The sequence below is a fragment of the Hypanus sabinus genome, chromosome 19 (assembly GCF_030144855.1).
Source record: "Hypanus sabinus isolate sHypSab1 chromosome 19, sHypSab1.hap1, whole genome shotgun sequence".
NCBI classification, from domain to species: Eukaryota; Metazoa; Chordata; class Chondrichthyes; order Myliobatiformes; family Dasyatidae; genus Hypanus; species Hypanus sabinus.
Window position 1 is genome coordinate 20246955 of NC_082724.1, and position 20062 is coordinate 20267016.

The window sequence follows — 20062 nt, forward strand, 5'->3', positions numbered from 1 at the left end:
GAGGTTTTAAATGAAAAATTTGTAGAACAACGACAAATTTTCAAACAAGATATAAAGGCTTTTCAAGATTATATGGATAAGACGGATTCAGTAGTTAACCAGCAGCAAATTCTAATCGCAACTTTGCAAGAGGGCGCTAGGAAGTGAGACTTAATAATTGAAAAACTGGAGCAGAAATTATTTTCGACGATTAAACAGGTGGAAACACTTAAAGCCAACAGTGTCGACTTTGAGAATTGGTCCAGAAGACAGAACTTACGCATACTTGGTCTCCCGGAAGGTAGTGAACAAGGGGACCCCTCGAAGTACTTTGCTCAACTTTTAAAGGATGCGTTCCCTTCTGTATTCCCAGACTGTCCTCCGTTACTTGATCGCGCTCACAGAATTATGCATCGATCACCAAGAGCTTCAGCTAAACCACCAGTTGTAATTGTCCGATTTCACTATGTGCATGTTAAAGAGCAACTTATTCATGTGGCTTGGCGTGTAGGAATGGTCAATTTTCAAGAATTCAGTTTTCAATTAGTGGAAGATTTTAGTCCAGAAGTAATGAAGGCAAGGCTTCTTTTTAAACCTCTGATGTCCGAATGTTATGAGAAGAATCTAAAACCTGCGCTCTTATACCCTGCAAAGCTCAGAATATCGCCCCCCAATGCACCACGGCGGGTTTTTTTTTTACATCTGAAGCGAGAAGCTTTTTGAATGAGAACTTCCCTACTGCTACGGATTCTCATCCCTAATAAATGAGTGATTTTGATCGTGGCAAGATGGTTTTTGTTTCCAAAACCAGATTTTGTTTCTGGCTATTGGTATAGGTTTACTCTATATTTTATACTCTAATTAAAGTTTTTTTTCGGCATACTAATCTTTTTATTTTACTTATTTCAACCACTGTACTTTATCTTTGGTCATTATTATTAATCCTTCGAAGGCAATTTTTTTTTTACTAAGATTGCAGTTTCTTCTCTAAAATATTTCTGGCTTTTTTTTGATTTCACTATTTTCTTTCTCTCGTCTTCTTCCTATAATGCGTTTCTTATCACAGTTTAAATTTTTTTTTGGTTTGTTTGGGTTTTAACCCGATTTATAAGTTACTAGTGATTATATTATTTTTGTTTTTTTTACAACCAATCATATTAAGAAGTTTGGTTTTAGTATAGTGATTATTATTTCTTTAGAGTTTGGGTGGATCTTTTTTATCCTTTATATACGGAGTTGTCTTCTACTGATATGGGGGTAGATTTAGTTTCATTTCTCCTTTTTCCCAGCCTTTTCCTGGCTGGGGAGATCTTTTCTGGGGGGGGGGGTTTCCAAATTTTATGTTCTTTACACCAGTTTTTTTTAGTTTCTTCATTTGGGCTGATTTTAAACTACTAAAATGTCCGCGATGTCATTACTTCCGGGTCCGTCCCTTATTTTTGTTCCTCTTCCGGGTGCATGAGTTCATAATTTGGTTAACCCTTTATATACCAAAGGGTTGATTTCAGAAATATGGCTCAGACCATTAATTTTGTCTCTTGGAATATTAATGGCTTAAACCATCTGATTAAACAGAAAAAGATTTTCAAAGTATTCCAAAGACTTAATGCTCATATTATTTTTGTACAAGAAACTCATGTGGGGAAAGAGGATAATTATAGCTTTTTTAGGTTTTAGAGGGGTCAACAGTACCATTCGAATTCGAATACTAAAGTAAAGGGAGTTTCAATTTTTATTGACTCCTCTATTGCATTTGTCCAATACGATATCTTTTCAGAACCGAATGGTAGATTTTTGTTAATTACTGGCTTACTTTTTAACAAAAAGGTTGCTATGGTTAATGTTTATGCTCCAAATGTGGATTGTCCTGATTTTTTTAAGTCCTTATTTACTTCTCTACCTAATCTAAATGAATATAAGTTAATAATGGGTGGTGACTTTAATTGTTGTTTAAATCCTTTGTTGGACAAATCTATATCTACTCAGACTTTACCTAATAAGTCGGCCACTTATATTAACTCTTTTTTGATGGAGAATGGAATTTTTGATATTTGGAGATTTCGGCATTCTAAGGACAAAGAGTTTTCATTTTTCTCACATGTTTATCACTCCTACTCGAGAATTGATTTTTTTTAAATTAACTCTTGTTTTATTCCATCGGTAATTGGTTGTAATTATATTATAGCCATCTCTGACCATGCTCCATTAAAACTTTCTATTAAATTTACGGATACAGCTTCTAGTGCTAGACAATGACGATTTGATTCTACCTTACTGCAAGATCCGGAATTTATTAAATTTATGAAGGAACAGATCGATTTCTTCTTTTCAACTAATTCCACGGATGATATTTCTTGCGGAACACTTTGGGACACTTTTAAAGCATATATACATGGACAGATTATCTCCTACTCTGTTGGTCTGAGAAAACACATTAAGAAGGAAACTCTTTTATTGGTTGATAAAATTAAAGAGATTGACAAGAAATATTCGACTACTCCTAGTAAGGAGCTTTACAAACAAATGGTTGAACTTCAAACAGAACATAGTTTATTACTTATATCTTCGATTGAAAATCAATTAATGAAAACCAGATCTGATTTTTATATACATAATGATAAATCGGGTAAACTGTTAGCTAGTCAATTGAAGAATGCTTCGGTTAAACGTCAGATTACTAAGATTCGTCAGCAGAATGGGGATCTGACAGTTAACCATGATGAGATAAACAAATAATTTCAAGATTTTTATACCTCTCTGTATCATTCTGAATTCCCTCATGATTATAATACCATGTGTGATTTTCTTGGGAAATTGAATTTTCCAAAATTAACATCAGATGATCTTTCAATATTAGAAACTCCTATTACGGATGCAGAAATTAAAGGGGTTATTTCCTCTATGAATTCTGGGAAAGCACCAGGTCCAGATGGGTATCCAGTAGAATTTTTTAAATGTTTTTCTGCTACTCTTTCTCTTCGGTTATGCAGGGTTTTTGAAGAAGCAATTAGATTGGGTAATCTGCCACAATCTTTTTATAGAGCTTCCATTTCTTTAATATTGAAGAAAGATAAAGACCCTACTGACTGTGCATCCCATAGACCAATATCTTTATTGAATGTAGATTCCAAGATCTTTTCCAAGTTACTGGCATCCAGGCTGGAGAAGGTATTACCCCAGATTATTTCGGAAGATCAAACTGGTTTCATTAAAAATCGCTATTCTTTTTTCAATGTTAGGAGATTATTGAATATTGCTTATACTCCTTCACATAGCACTTCAGAATGTGTCATTTCACTAGATGCGGAGAAAGCATTTGATAGAGTTGAATGGCCATACTTATTTACTGTGCTTGAGAAGTTTAATTTTAGTTCGACATTCATTTCCTGGATTAAACTGATATATCATACTCCAGTAGCCTCGGTGTTTAATAACAATCAAAGATCTCCCTTTTTTCGTTTATTTCGGGGTACTAGACAAGGCTGTCCTCTTAGTCTATTATTATTTGATATTGCTTTAGAACCCTTGGCAATTGCTATCAGAGAATCACAGAACATTTTTGGCATTAATCGTGGGATGGATATACATAAGCTATCATTATATGCAGATGATTTATTATTATTTATTTCTGATCCTGAGAAATCCATTCCTGCAGTTATATCATTGTTGGCTCAATTTAGTAATTTTTCCGGGTATAAATTAAATCTTAATAAGAGTGAATTGTTTCCTTTAAATAGACAGGTTCCAATTTATGGAAATTTACCTTTTAAATTAGTTAATGACTTTTTTATTTACTTAGGGATTAAAATCACAATAAACTATAAGGACTTATTTAAGGTTAATTTTTTACCCCTAATCGATCAGATTAAATGTTTGTTTACTAAATGGTCACCAGTATCTTTATCTCTGATAGGTTGGATTAATGCTATTAAGATGGTTATTTTACCCAAGTTTTTATATATATTTCAAGCGGTACCAATTTTTATTCCGAAATCTTTTTTTGCTAATGTTGATTCAAAAATTTCCTCATATATATGGCAGAATAAAAATCCTAGATTAGGTAAAAAATATTTACAGAAGGCAAGGAAGGAAGGTGGATTGGCATTGCCTAATTTTAGATTTTATTATTGGGCAGTTAATATCTGATATTTGATATGTTGGTTAAAGGATTGGGATATATCTTTTAGCCCTCATTGGGGGAACCTGGAAATTAAATTTGTACAAGCATTTTCATTGGGTTCTATTTTAGGGACTTCTCTTCCCTTTGCTCTTTCTAAATTGCCGAAACAAATTGACAATCTGATGGTTAATCATACTTTACGTTTATGGTTTCAATTTTGGAAATTTTTTGGGTTGACTCAGTTTGTTTTAAATATTCCTATTGTATCCAATTGCTTTTTTTATCCTTCTATTATAGACCAAGCTTATTCAGCTTGGAAGACTAAAGGATTACTATGATTTTCCGATTTATTTTTGGATAATTGGTTTATGTCTTTTGAACAATTATCTAATAAATATAATTTGCCTAGATTTCATTTTTTCAGATATTTACAGATTAGGAATTTCTTAAATACTGTACTTCCTACTTTTCCAAATTTTGTGTCTTCAGGTATTTTGGAGAATTTGTTTGAACTAGATCCTTCTCAGAAAGGGCTAATATCAAAACTTTACAATATAATTATGAAGATACGTTCAGATCCCTTCTATAAGATTAAAAATGATTGGGAAAGAGAACTTAACCTTACTATCCTTATTGAGAATTGGGATAAAATTCTTCAGTTAGTTAATACATCATCTATATGTGCCAAACATTCATTAATACAGTTTAAGGTTGTGCATAGGGCTCATATATCCGAGGATAAATTGGCTCATTTTTATTCCTATATAAATCCTATTTGTGACAGATATCATTCTGAGATAGCGTCTTTAACTCATATTTCCTGGTCGTGTCCGCTTTTGAAAAAATATTGGAAAGACATTTTTGATATTATTTCTACGGTATTGAACATTGATTTACAACCTCATCCTATTACTGCAATTTTTGGTTTACCAATGATGGACTCACTCCATTTATCCTCTTCTGCTTGTCAAATGATTGTATTTCTTACATTAATGGCTAGAAGATCTATTTTGTTGAATTGGAAAGAAATTAATCCTCCTACCATATTTCATTGGTTTTCTCAAACTACGTTATGTCTAAATTTAGAAAAAATTAGAAATGTTGTATTTGACTTCTATTAAATTTGTAAAGATATGGAGACCATTTATTCAATAATTTCATATGATGTAATATGACCCTGTTCCAAGCCTATTTGTTTTTCCAGTTTCGATTTTATATATGTTGAGAGGATCAGAGTTGACGACACTGATGATTTTGTATCTTTGTGAGATATTATAAACAGCCCCTTTTTTCCATTTTTTCTTTTCCTCTTTTTTCTTTTTTTTCCTTATTAGTTATTAGATTAGTTTTTTTTTGCATAAATTTTTTTCTTTTTTCTGTTTTTTTTAATATATACTATGATATACCTAGGTTTGCCTTGTTTATTTATTACTTGTATCATCCATGATTTGGGCATGCTCATTTATACTGTAACCATTGCTTATGTATGCTTTCATGTTCAGTTGAAATGTATATGTTTGTAATCCCATTATCTATGTATCAATTTTATTTTGTTGATATTAATAATAATAATAAAAAGATTGAAAAAGAAAGATGTCTGTGCTGATTATGTTCATTTACACTCAATCAAAAGAATAAGACAAGACCAGACAAATTCATCTGTCAATAACTAATAGGAATTAATACACAGTTTTATAGTACTGTGGTAGTATTAGTAGTGTTGTAATTTGTTCTGTATTTCATTTAAATACGTACAGGTAGTCCCCGAGTTACAAACAACTCCTACTTATGAACCAAGGAAGGAGAACGCCGTCTGCCATTTTAAGTCAGATCGTGATGCCGATTGCCATTTTAAGTTGTTGTCATTGCCATTGACACTGTGTTGAGTGTTTAACTTTGTATTTAGCTTAAGTTTTTCTTAGTAAGATTCACCTTGACCCTGACCCCCCCCCCCCCCCGTTCCAGTCGGACGGTGGCACAGTGAGATTAGCGCCGGGCTCGAGAACGGAGGTTCGATCCAGCAACAGTCCACTCCCGTGCCGGGTTAATGTCGAGTACGCAACTGGACCTCGTAAAAAAAAAACACTGCCATCTCCAGTTTAAATACCCATGCGGAATATTGTGGAGGATCAAATACCCAAACCCGGCACAGCCCCCACTTGTTCCATTTAGCCTGTCTCAATGCGGTGGTCCTTAGGACCTGGCGGACCCCAAGACCCGCTGCCTGCAGTGTTTCTGCTCCATTGACTGGGTGCGGTGGTCCTTAGGACCCAGCGGACCTCGGGAGCCAGTACAGCTCGGGACCCGTCACCCACAGTGTTTCTGTTCCACTGATAGGAAGCAATCGCAATTGAAGATAAAGAGGAAATAATAAAGCATTTGGAAAGAGGTGAAACGCCACTGGTCATTGGAAAAGCATTAGGCTACAGTCGGTCAATGATCGGAACAATTTTAAAGGATAACGGATAAAGCGAGAATAATGAAGCATGTGAAAGGCCCTGCCCCGATGAAAGCTACAATTATTACTAAGCAACACAGTGGTTTAATTATTGGAATACATACGTTTCTTAAGTGTTTTATATACATAGAAAGGTAAAATATATACTATATACTAAGACAAACGTTTGACGAACTGATGTTAAATAATACCAGATGTACTTGTTCCGATTTACATACAAATCCGACTTAATGACGACTTAGGAATGGAACTTGTACATAACCCAGGGACTGCCTGTAATCGTTACACAGTTAAATAGCAGTTTGTCTTTTTTTAAATAAATTTTCCATGAAGCTTTGGCTTATTTGAACCAAAATGTCTTGATCTGTCCCAATTAACTGGAATCACTGCATCATCACAGCTTTGTCATCACGTAAGATCAAGACAATGGAAAACTATTGCATAATGCATGAGGGTATGAAGGGAATAAAAACAGAATACTTATATTTAATGTAGTTCAATAGACAAAGTTACACAAGAAATTGTGGCAATACTGGTAATTAATTTACAGTTCTTTTCTAGAGCATTCATCAGTTTCTCTCAACTGAGAACTATAAAAACCTCCAAGCAGATTTTTCCACCGTTCTACACAGTATCCACTAGGCACGTAAACTATGGGATGAGACAGATTTCCCTCCCATTTGCAGAAAGTCCCAAATGATAGTCTGACGAAAATCATGAATCATAGCTGTACGCAGCAAATTCAAATGTCAACTCTCCTGCAATTTCAAACCACAAGGTTTTCTCAGCTTAATGCTGTGTCATACAGCAACTAATATTAAAGCAGGATGGCTGTAAATTTTGCACCGCTGCAAAACCTCATTGAAAGACAGTACAGTAACTGTTGCACTTGTATTAGGAAAGCTTATACTGACCCCCAGAGGAAGAAAATCAAAAGACTTGTCATGCTTCCCTGTAGAAATGTCAACGTCAATTCAAGGTGGAATTTGAACATCCATATCCTTCTACACAACAGTCACTGCACATTACACATCACTTCAGAATCAACTTCTTTTGATTGCCTGTTTAGATATTTCATAACAAGTAGATAAAATGTCATAACTGCCTTTTCATCCTCTAAACAACTTATATCGATAACATGACTCAATATAAACAGCAATGATTAATGTTTTTAAATGACTGTTGCTATTCATGTATTTGTACCTTTTGTAAGTAAAAGTTTAAGGAGCTCAGGAAGCAGAATGAAGAGCACTAATGGTACTTTTGTGAATTTTTGTTTTGTTTTCATTTTTGCTATTCTTTCTACAAACATATGTAATCCTTCTGCAGCTGTAATCAGACCTAATTGTCCACGGAGGTAGATCAACTTTCTTAAAATGTTTTCCAAATAAAGATAATTTTCTTTTCTGCAACAAATCATCTGAGAGGTCTCACCATTAAACAAATTACAAACTAAAAGTCCCACAGCTCAAAATATATGAATATAATTACTAGTTCATTAAATAACTAAATACAGAACAAAATATTTTGCAAAAGAACATCCATCTAGAATTTCTATTTCTAAAAAAAAATTCAAAAGTATTATTTAATTGTTTTAGTTGAATTATATTTCTGGCAGCCATGTCTAAAAGAAATCAACAGATAATTAATTTTATAGAAAGATTTGTTCTGAGAAGCATTTTATACTTAGATTAAATGCAGGAATGCTTACCTTGATATTAACAATAATAATTAGATGCAAAATTCCACAAGTTGTTAAAAATCTTGTGTGGCTCATACACCAGTTTTTTTTTATTGATGCTTTTGTGCAACCTTAATAGACTTAAACATATGAAAACATGAATAGTTGAAAGCACATGGCCAGAATCTCAGGTTGAGATTTGTATCTCAATCTGAGAACCTTTCATTATTTCTCTGTTCTGCCTTCTATTCTTCACCGTATCCCTCCCATTCTTCACTTCCTACACCTCACCATTTTCCCTCCCTTTTTCTCTGAACACTCGCATTTTGCCCTTCCACTTTCTCTTTCCCATTGCTTCCAATCAAATGCCCTCTACATTTGTTTCTGTGCACTCCTGCAAGGAAATTCAAACTGTGGCCTGGAGTCATTGCCCAGGTTGCAATGCAAAGCTTCATCACACTGCCTGTCGTTAGAGTACAACAGCAGGGAAAGATCGGAAAGGAAACAAAACCCAAAATATTGATGCACCAATTGGATAGCCTCCACCAACATGCGATAAACAAAATTACACATCTGTCAGCATACTTAAAGCAGTTTATGACTGTTTCAGTTCCTTATAACTTGGTTAAGAAAATCCTATAATAATGACTACACATTTCCTATTTACTAGAATAAAATCTCTGTTGTGTTTCTACAAATTTGATGTAAGATTATGGTCTGAATCACTAATGTTCACCTACCATAGTTGGGCTGGAGCAGTCACCTCCTGGATTAGATTCAGCACAAGTTGCACCTGATACCTACAAGACCAAACATTTTAAGAAACACATTGCAACTGAGAATTGCATTAACAAACTAAATTCATAAAACACTTCAAATACTGAAAATTTCCAAGATACAGAAATATAAATAATGAATAGCGAGCTTCAGATGAAGTCTGGGGGTGTGGTGGGTGGTCTGATGCAGGTTGCTGATCACCATTAATTGCTTTGTGATGCTGCAAACAACTTAAGGCATGTACTTTACCCGGAACTGGTAAAGTCATTTACTAAATGTAGATTGATGTGACTTTCACAATTCTTCACAGCAAGACAAGCTCCCTCTGCATGAAGGAGAAGAATAAACCACATTCTCCTGCCTTCTCCTCTTAGCCTTTAACGTCCTTACTAATCAGGGACCTATCAACTTACACTCTAAACATACCCAGCAACTTGGCCATCTGTGGCAATGAGTTCCACAGATTTACCACCCTCTGGCTGAAGAAATTCCTCCACAGATCTATTCTAAAGGGTCATCTTTCTATTCTCAGGCCTCTGGTCCTAGACTATTGGAAACATCCTCTTCATGTTCACTCTATTTAGACCCTTTCAATATTAGGGAGTTTTCAATGAGTTATCGAATGCTCCTCATGCATTAATACTTCCATTTCCAGAATAATTTTTGTAAATCTCCTTTGGATCCTCTCCAATATTAGCACATCCGTTTTTAGATATAGGGCCCAAAACTGCTCACAATACCCCAATGTGGTCTGACCTATGCCTTGTAAAGCCTCAGCATTACAACCTCCTTTTTATATTCTAGTCCCCTTGAAAAGAATGCCAATATAGCATTTGTCTTCTTTACTACCAATGCAACCAGCCAGTTAACCTTCAGGGAATCCTGTACTAGGGACTCGTAGTTCTTTTGCACCTTCAATTTCTGAATTTGCTCCCAGTTCAGAAATAGTCCACACCTTTACTCCTTCTACCAAAGTGTATCGCCATACAATTCCCTACATTGCACTGCATCTGGTACTTTTTTGCCTCATTCACACATCTTTCATGCATAACTACTTATTTTTAATTGGTATTTATAGGTAATACTGATAATGTTGCAGCAGTTAAAAAGGGTGGCAGGATTTTAAAAGAAAAGTTACTTTAATGAATGGCTAAAAGAGAGATAAAAAGGAATGTTTTCAACACTTAATTATACAGTCGTACACTGCAAACAAAGCATACCTGAAATCCAATCACAAGCAAGAGAGAATCTACAGATGCTGGAAATCCAAGCAACACACACAAAATAGTGGCGGAACTCAGCAGGCCAGGCAGCATCTATGGAAAAGAGTACAGTCAACGTTTCAGACCCTCCTGCTGAAGGGTCATGGCTCAAAACGTCCACTGTACTCTGTTCCATAGATGCTGCCTGGCCTGCTGAGCTCCTCCAGCATTTTGTGTGTTACACACCTGGAGTGTTGTATTTAAAGCACACATGATGAAACATACATGAAAAATAACAAAGGGAGGGGATGGGACTAAATGAGGACAAAGGAGGAAATTTCTGCCAAGTGGCAAAGGAATTGGGTGTGGTACCTAACAAGTTCACTGAAGACATAGAGGACAGAGATCAGAGTGGAGTACGCTGATCTGTGGCACATTGATCCAAGACATCTTCAAGGAGCGGTGCCTTCAGAAGGCAGCATCCAACTTTCAATATATCCAGCACCCAGGACATGCCCTCTTAGCACTGTTACCATCGGGGTGGAGGTACAGAAGCCTGAGGGCACACTCTCAGTGATTCAGACACAGCTTCTTCCCCTTTACCATCCGATTTCTCAATGGACATTCAACCCATAAACACTGCTTCACTTCTTATTTTATTTTTGTTATTTTGTACTTCGCTATTTTTAACTTTAATATTAACAGACAAGTATGTATATATATATATATATATATATATGTATATATATATGTATATATATATATGTATATATATATATGTATATATATATATGTATATGTATATATGTATATATATATATGTATATATATATATGTATATATATATGTATATATATATATTTACTGTAACTCAGTTTTTTGTCCTCTCTATTTATTTATCACTATTTCATTGTATTTCATGTCATGTATTTCATGACATAGTCCGGTGATATTAAATCTGATTCTGATATTAAGGAGGTAGTGCTGGGTTCCTTGAAGAACATTGAGGTAGACAAGACCCCAAGGTCTTATGTGATCTATCTTAGGTTATCTACTGAGGGACAGCAGCTGCTTTCTGGGGCCTTTAACAGAGATCCACAGGGACAAATCCTCTGAGGCACTGATCGTGTGGATAGACAAGAGGCTTTTCTCCAAGGCTGAAATGGCTAACAGGAGGGGGCATAGTTTTAAGGTGCTTGGAAGTAGTTCAAGTACAAGGGGGATGTCAGAGGTAAGTTTTTCACACAGTGATGGGTGCGTGGAAAGCACTGCCAGCAACAATGGTAGAGGTGGATACAATAGGGTCTTTTAAGAGATCCTTAGATATGTACACGAAGCTTAGAAAAATAAAGGGCTCTAAGGTAGGGAAATTCTAGGCAGTTTCTAGAGTAGGTTACATGGTTGGCACAACATTGTGGGCCAAAGGGCCTGTAATGTGCTGTGGATTTCTATGTTCTAAAATTTACTCACCTCTAAAAAAAAGCATGGAATAATCAGGGATAGTCAATATAGCTTTGTGTATCAGGGAAGGTTACGTCTTACAAACATGAATGAGTTTTTTGATAAGGTGACCCAGATGATTAAGAAGATTTTCAAAAAATTTTTCATATGTGTAGGCCTTAGAGCAAAGGGCTGAAAAGCAGAACATTAAGATGTGACATAGAGGAAAGAGAGTGGAAAACTCTTCCATAATTAAGATGATGAGATATTCTTCCTCTTCCTTCATTGGGCACTAGCTTTGAGTGGGTTGTAAATGAAGAAAACAGAAAATGATGTTGATAGCACAGATAACAAAAATACGAAAGGCAAGGAATAAATTACATTTTGCATCCCAAGTTGCTACTTCTAATTCACATTTAAAAATTTCACACCAAAATCTTCGTCCAGTGTTTACATCTCTAGATGTACAGTCTGCACTGGCAAGCCCCACCAGAAATCATGTTGATTTCACAAGGTGTTAAATAACCACTACAGTTTCCCAGTCTTGTACTTAGTTTGCACTAACTGCTTGTCATTAATTCAGCTACCTCTTAGGCAACCATATATTGCGGTCTCGAAGAAATGTGGTACTTACAGGGGAATCTGGAGGATTTTCATCATCCCTTGAAAAAGAACTATTGAAAGCCTTATTGAAGGTCTCACTGTTTTGCTTGTGCTTTTCAATTGTAGCATTGATAACCTAATTAAAAAAACACCATGTTTTTATGATACTTAACAACTAATTCCAGCGTTGACAGGAAAACAATTCAGTAACAAAATATTTCGCTGGACATTCCATACCTGAAACCAATCTTTGCTTTCTTCCTCAGTCCTGAAATATTAACATTTTAGAGAATTCATTATATTGATAATCGTGTCATTTTTGTTTAAATTCTTCCTTTCAATAAAAATTTCAAAAACTTCCTTTCATACATTTTCAATCCACTGCACATTTCCTTTCAACCTGAGCAGGAAGTTCAACCAGAACAATCGTAATGAAAAATTACAACGTTCCATGTACCTGGCCTGAAGTTCCAGAGACCGCTGCTTTCCGATGATTGTAAACGTATGTGTTACATTCGTTTTCACAACTTCTTGGACCTAAAGAAGAGATTAAATTGCTCTCAACATGCCAACATATGTTCTGTGAAATAATTTATATTTTGTAACAATTTTATATTACAAACCTGCATTCCAGCAATGTCAATCCTTTCTCTGACACTGAATTTCTGTCCCATCAGTCGAAGCTTTGGCACACAGTAAAGAACCATATTGTTGAACTAAAGATAAAAATATTTGATTTCAAAGTGTAACCGCTAACTATAAAATAATGCAAATAATATAAAACAATTATGATAGGAAACGTGGTGTTATTTCCACTTAATTAATAAATGATTGACAGGAAATAATAAAAGTTCAATAAATCATTAAAGGAACCTAGGTATTAAGTTATTTATGCAAGTCATAAAAATCCATAATATTATAAAATTATACAACTTGATGAAATTTTACAACTGTGAAGCAGCTTTCCTAGAAAAATGGTTTTGACTTAGTTACCTAAACAACTCTTCCCTCAAACTGAGTACGAGAAATGTCCTTATAAATCATTTTATCTAATTTACTCAATCGATAATAACCATTTCCCAGAGTTATGGGGTTCTGGGTTTGTACCCCATTTTAAAGATGAAAAGGGCTTACACATAAATGGAACTTACTTTTATTAGTTTCTTCAAACAGGAGCATGGTATTAAAAACAACAGTGAAAAATGAAGGCTAACAAATTGTATCCCCAAATTGAAAAATAAAGCCAACTATATTGTTCTATTTAATAGTGACAATGTCTGCATCCTCTTACTCAGTTAGTTTGTCACAAAACCACAGGACTGTTAAGCAGCAGGGTGAGAGAAATAGCAAAGTGCAGCTTTGACAAATCTGTGGTATGAAATAACATGAACAGTTGTAATTATGGAGCTTCTTAATGAAGGAATGGACCATATCTGCTAAAATGTGGGGAGAAGGATAGATAAATGCTGATACCTTATGAAATTTGACGATGGCTTACCAGAAACAGGTATCGGTCTTGAGCTGAACCATTCTTAGCTGACAGCTTTTGAATGTGGCCCTCTTTAATGAGTTCATTAGCTGGATTGACGATATCTGCTTCACCACCAAGCCTCTCATAAACTTCCAGTAGCTTATTCATTTTTTCCTAGAAATAAAAAAAAAGTTTAATATCTTGATGCAACAAGATTCCTGTCATCATAGCTTTTGATCAGACCCAACATATTACATTAATTCAATAAATTACAATTGTACAAGGGGCTTTGCTTAATATTTAGATAGGTTTATGAATACTAAATGAGGTGCATGGAAAGTGACTTTGTTGTTATTCCACAGATGATTTACACACCTATTATTTTAACAGGCAATAGTTGGTGATGAAATTATTAAAAAAGGATTACATTTCACTGTAACAAAGTGACACAATTAGCTCTCAGTTACTGATAGGTCACTAAAGACAATTTGAAATGATGAATTTTTTAATTTCTGCAAACAACAGCATATGGAATAAAACTTATAAAGATGAAAAGGGCTTACACAAGTGGACACACAAAATGCTGGTGGAATACAACAGGCCAGGCAGCATCTATAGGAAGAAGTACAGTCCTGACGAAGGGTCTCGGCCCGAAACATCGACAGCGCTTCTCCCTATAGATGCTGCCTGGTCTGCTGTGTTCCACCAGCATTTTGTGTGTGGTGCTTGAATTTCCAGCATCTGCAGATTTCCTCATGTTTACACAAGTGGAATTTGTTTTTACTAGTTTCTTCAAACAGGAATATGTTATTAATAACAAATAACAACAGTGAGGAATGAAGGCTAACAAATTGTACTACCAAAGTAAAGACTGAAAAATAAACTATTGTTCTACTTAATAGGTGCACTGTCTGCATCCTCTTATTCTGCACCATCAGTTTCAGTTTGTTGTTAAACCATAGGACTGTTAAGCAGCACGGTGAGAGAAATAGCAAAATGAATAAAATGTTAAATGAATAAAAATCTAACGTGTGTGCCAGTTGTACTTCAAGTAATTAATTTTATTGCATGAACATCGATTTCTTGGACTTCTGGTAATAGCACTACCTCCTTCATCATTCCCCTTTCGCATTTCATTCTCTCACCTCATCTCCTTACCTGCTCATCACCTCCCACTGGTGCTCCTCCCCCTTCCCTTTCTTTCATGGTCTTCTGTCCTCTCCAATCAGATTACCAGCCCTTAATGTCTTTCACCAATCAACTTCCCAGCTCTTTATTTCACGCCAACTCCCCCCCACCACCCCCAGTTTCACCTATCACCTACCTTGTATTTCTTCCTCCCCTCCCCCACCTTCTTGTCTTTTTTCTCCTGGTCTGATGAAGCGTCTTGGCTCGAAACATTGTCCATCTACTCTTTTCCATAGATGCTGCATGGCTTGCTGAGGGCCTCCAGCATTTTGTGTGTGTTGCTTGGATTTCCAGCATCTGCAGATTTTCTTGTTTGTAAATAATCTCATTTTTTCTTTCCCTAATTATTTACCTTTCTGCACCACCTCTGAATATAACCTTACTAAAGTTTTTTTTAAAAAACAAACCCCCAGATTATTCAGTCTGGGCTGTGAAATTGCCAATTTGTAAGCAATCACACCCATGGCATCTGGAAGCTCAAAGCTGCAAACGTTATTGGGTGGCACAGTAGTGTAGTGGGCTGCATGGCTTCATGTCAGCTAACCTAACACTATACAGTGCTAGCGATCAGGGTTCAAATCCTGCGTCTGTCCGTGAGAAGTTTGTACACACATCCTGCGTTTCAAAGACGCGCAGGTTAGTAAGTTGTGTGCATTCAATGTTGGTACCAGAAGCTTGGCAACACCATCAGTACACCCTCAGATTGTGTTGGCCGTTGACTCAAATGACACAATTCACTGTGTTTTTAAGAAGGGGTATTTAAGAGCCTCTTGGACAGGCACATGGATGAAAGAAAAACAGAGGGTTACGGGGTAGTGTGAGTTTAGTACAATTTTTTAAGGCATATATGGATCAGCACAATATCGAGGGTCGAAGGGCCTGTACTGTGCTGTAGTATTCCAGTGTTCTAGAGTCTAGCGTTTTGATGTACATGTGACAAGTAAAGCTTATGGAAGCCATGTATTGTGTGTTGCACGTTTATTATGGTAACAGGTCACATTAGTGGGGGCGTGGTAAAAGTAAAGGGAAGAAGTTACGTATTCCTGCTCATCTTGCAGCAGGTTATAGCTTGGGACCGCGGAAGTCATATCTTTTCTGACTGACGGGATAACGGTTAATAATGCATAATTGAGCATTTGCTAATAAAGGATCGAATATAGCATTCGACCTTTGGAGCAATCATTGGAGCTGTGGGCATATCATGCAAGTATAACAAGTTCCTATGGTCAAAGACAGGCAGCTACTGCTTTGCTTGATTTTAGATTAGTTTTTCCCGTTACATTTTGTCAGCAAGGATTTCGACAGTTAGACCAAATGGACATCAGCCGACAGATATGTCCGAGAAACTGGAAGCACCAGCCTGCAGCAGCTTGTGGCAAGTAACAATCTTTTTTGTTGTTTCACACTGTGTGTTTGGATTTGAAACACAGTTCTGAAGTGTCAATGCTGCCATGTCCAATTGGGTTGGATTGGAGTGTTCTGAAGTGTTCGATCCTTGATTCTGTTGAACTGCTGAAGAATTGAAAAGCTGAATTGAAGTACATTGTCTTGTCTTATTTGTGCATATAGAATTCAAAATGAGTCAGGCTGGAAGCAGTAATGTTGAAGGCAGAACTAAGAGGAATTAAACTTACGTGGAAAGCTTTGGCGAACGTTTGAAAAGCCTTTGAGAGGACTATAATAAAGTGTTAAGAGGATTAAAGATTTAGCATCATCAATTAGAAATCTTTGCAGGAAGAGAAGAGAATATTTTGGGAGTGCAGTCTTATTTGGATGATTTTAAAGCTCTCCTTGAAGATGCTGTTAGGCTGCTTTCTTTAATGCCCATCTCTGAGCAAGATAAACAGGTTGAAGACTTTATGATCTGCTTATTAGTACAGTCACAGCAGAGGCTGAACAATGGTTGAAACAAAAAATGCTATGTTGAAGGTCAGCTCCCTGGGGAAATGAAAACATTTACAAACCAGTACAGGCTGTGACTATGTATAAAGGTGACAAGTCACAGGATAACGTACGTGCTGAGGACAGTATATCTAATGTGTGTGCAGCCAGTTCTGACGCTAAGAGATTGACATCCCGTGCATTTGATACCACATCGGTACACACTAAAATGGAGGCTGATTTACACACAAGGGAACAGATATTCAGGGATAAACACGTATTGGAAGAACAGGCAGAACAGCTTCGGAGAGACGAGGGACATCAGGAAGTATAATTTCAGAAAAACCAGCAATAGTTTCAGAGAAATGTGGAAGAAAAGGCAGAGCAACTTCGAAGACAGATGGAGGAGCTGAGGTTGCAGGAAGAAATTGCAACCAAGGTGAGTTAAAGAGCTACAGGCTGCAATTGCTAAACATGCTCCAGCAGTGCTGTTCTGTGGAGATAGTTCCTATGTTGACAAGACACAGAGAAAATCCAGCATACTGAATCTCTGGAGAACTTAAAGTCCATGAGCCAGTAATTTGAACCCCAAGCGTTCACTCTCAGCCTACACCAAGGAGGCACTTTGAACCTATGATATATCCAATAGTAAGAAGTGCTTCTGAGAACATTGGTTTATGGCATGAAGACACTTGTATTTCAGGTGATAAAGGTCTGAATGTCACACTGGAGGCCATAAGGGCATGAAAAGAAATAACAAGTGTACTGATGCAACAACAATGCACTGCATCTCTGCTTCAAAGAGAGATTCAAAACTTCGATGGCGATTCATTTATGAGGGCTTTCAGGAATAGCATTAAAAGTAAGACTGACGATTTTGGTGACAGTCTCTAATTTCTCGACAGTACACTGGAGAGCCTGTCAAAAGTTGCAATCGAGCCAGCCCGGAGGAAGAATATCTGAGGGCCAAAGCTTTTCTACAGGAGCACTTTGGTGAGGATCAGATATTGCTGCAGCCTACAAGGAAAATTCTTGTTCTTGGCAGCATATCAAGTTGGAAGACATGAAAACTCTTCAAGATTAGTCTTTTTTTAAGAAGTTGTTGCAACGCTACGGAAGACATGCAGGCCGTGTATGAGTTGAACATGCCTGTTAATATGAAGATTGTTGTAAATAAGTTGACCCCTGAACTTAGAAAAGAATGGCAATTGGCAGTGTATGAACTGCATGAAAGGCACAAACATAAGGTTACTTTCACTGATGTTGTTGACTTCATTGAAAGGCAAGTAAATAATGTCACACACTCAGTGTTTGGGAAAGTACACAAGGGTATACGGCTAGTAGCAAGTAAAGGTGTGAACAAAATTCGTTTTCAAACTAAAGGAAGCAGCTTTGCCACAACTGTGGGTACTGAAAGTGAAGCAAAAACAGAGTCCAGAACTAATGATAAGGTTCGCCTGTTCTGCCAGGGTGAGCATACTTTGGATTTGTACTCTAAGTTGATGAAAAAGGTTTACATTGCCTTCTGATAAGGGAAAAGGTGTCTGCTTTGGTTGTTTGTGCAGGGGACTCATCAACAAGGATGGCAAGAAACGTCTTTCATGCAAGATACATGGTGACAAACATGTCAACATACTTCATATGCACTCTGATGAAAAGAGTGCAGATTCGAAACACGCTGTGAATGAAGCAAACACAGCAGTGAGTAACGCTCTGGTATCTAATGGCCTTAAGGGGGAGATCACCTGAGAGATCATCTGAATGGTCTCACCCAAAACACATTCATTTGCCGGAAATTAAGTCAGAAATCGAGCTGCTGATAGGGATGAATGTGCCTCGGGCATTGGAGACATCGTAAGTGATTTGCAGCGTTCGTGTTGGACCCTATGCAACCAGAACAATGCCGGGTTGGACCGTGGTGGTGGAAGAGATGACGCTTGGCCAGAACGGACAGTTAATGGGGCTTCAGTTTTCTGTTTGAACGAGCTTTGGCAGCAGCCATTCAGGACAGATTTTCCTGAATGCAGTCAAGAGGGACAACCTGATGTGGCAGGAGAAAATCACAATGCTTAACAAAAGAGAACATTAGTGCAAATGTTGAAATTTCATGTCCCCCGTGTCTTAGTAGCATGCAGTTGTAAGTATTATAGCATAATAATTAGGGAGCTGTAAGGTGGGAGCCTCGTATTCTGCACTGTGCATTTACTATGGTACCTGGTCACATTAGTGGGCGTGCGGTTAAAGCGAAGGGGAACAAATTCCGTATTCATGCTTATTTCGTGGCAGTTTGTAGCTTGGGGCCGTCAAGGTCATATCTATGCTGACCGCTGAAATAATGCTCAATTATGCTTAATTGCATATTTGTTAATTGTATGTTTGCAAATTGCTAATGAAGGATGGAATAAATGGGTCGACTTTTGGAGCAGTCACTGGAGCTGTGGGCATGTAACGCAAGTATAACAAGTTCATACTGTCTCAGCCAAGTAGCAATTGTTTTGTTTGATTTTGGATTAGTTTCTGCTGCTAATCTTTTGAAGATCTTTGATCTTTAAATTTACAAATTTACAAGCCATATGACACTGGCATATCAACATACAACTCAACATGGAGTCAAGTGGCAGAACACTTACATGTTAGATTCTTTGGCAACATGTGTGGACCTGCACTTGTTTAAACCAGCCAGATGAAGAGTTAGCCTAAGCATTTAATGGAGTAACTTTTCTTCCAGCAACAAAGAGAATCACAGTAATTTTTAAAAAATTGACCCTTCTTTAATATTTTAAATGGTTTAAAATATATTAATTGGCTCGTATCTATCTTTTTATATTTTTTATCATTTATTTTATTTTACTTACAGATACAGTGCGGAACAACTCTTCTGGCCCAATGAATTGCACCACCCAGCAATACGTCTATTTAACACTAGCCTAATCATGGGACAATCTATAGTGACAAATTAACCTACTAACCTGTAAGTCTTTGGACTGTGGGAGGAAACTGGAGAACTCAGAGGAAACCCATGTGCTCACTAGGAGGACGTACAAGTTCCCTACAGACAGCACTGGAATTGAACTCTGAACTCTGGAACACCCCAAGCTCTAACAGCGTTACATAAACGGCCATGCTGCTTTCATTCATTATGAGCTATCCCGTATGTTGTGGGCAAAAATGATCTTGACCACAATTGTCCTTGGCAAATTCTACAGAAGTGGTTTACCATTGCCTTCTTCTGGGCAGTGTCCTTGCAAGATAGGTGATCCCA

General features: G+C 36.8%; 1 protein-coding gene across 2 annotated transcripts in view; it reads right to left on the reverse strand.

The window, feature by feature from the left end:
* Window positions 1–20062, reverse strand: part of fgd (faciogenital dysplasia) — a 270607-nt gene that overhangs the window by 39321 nt on the left and 211224 nt on the right. For both annotated transcript variants that reach the window (XM_059944130.1, XM_059944131.1), the window contains 6 exons: window positions 13759–13905; window positions 12884–12976; window positions 12718–12797; window positions 12498–12528; window positions 12292–12396; window positions 8979–9038 (listed from right to left, as the gene is read on the reverse strand). In XM_059944130.1, the coding sequence (XP_059800113.1) occupies window positions 8979–9038; window positions 12292–12396; window positions 12498–12528; window positions 12718–12797; window positions 12884–12976; window positions 13759–13905 (516 nt within the window). The remainder of the gene's footprint in view (window positions 1–8978; window positions 9039–12291; window positions 12397–12497; window positions 12529–12717; window positions 12798–12883; window positions 12977–13758; window positions 13906–20062) is intronic.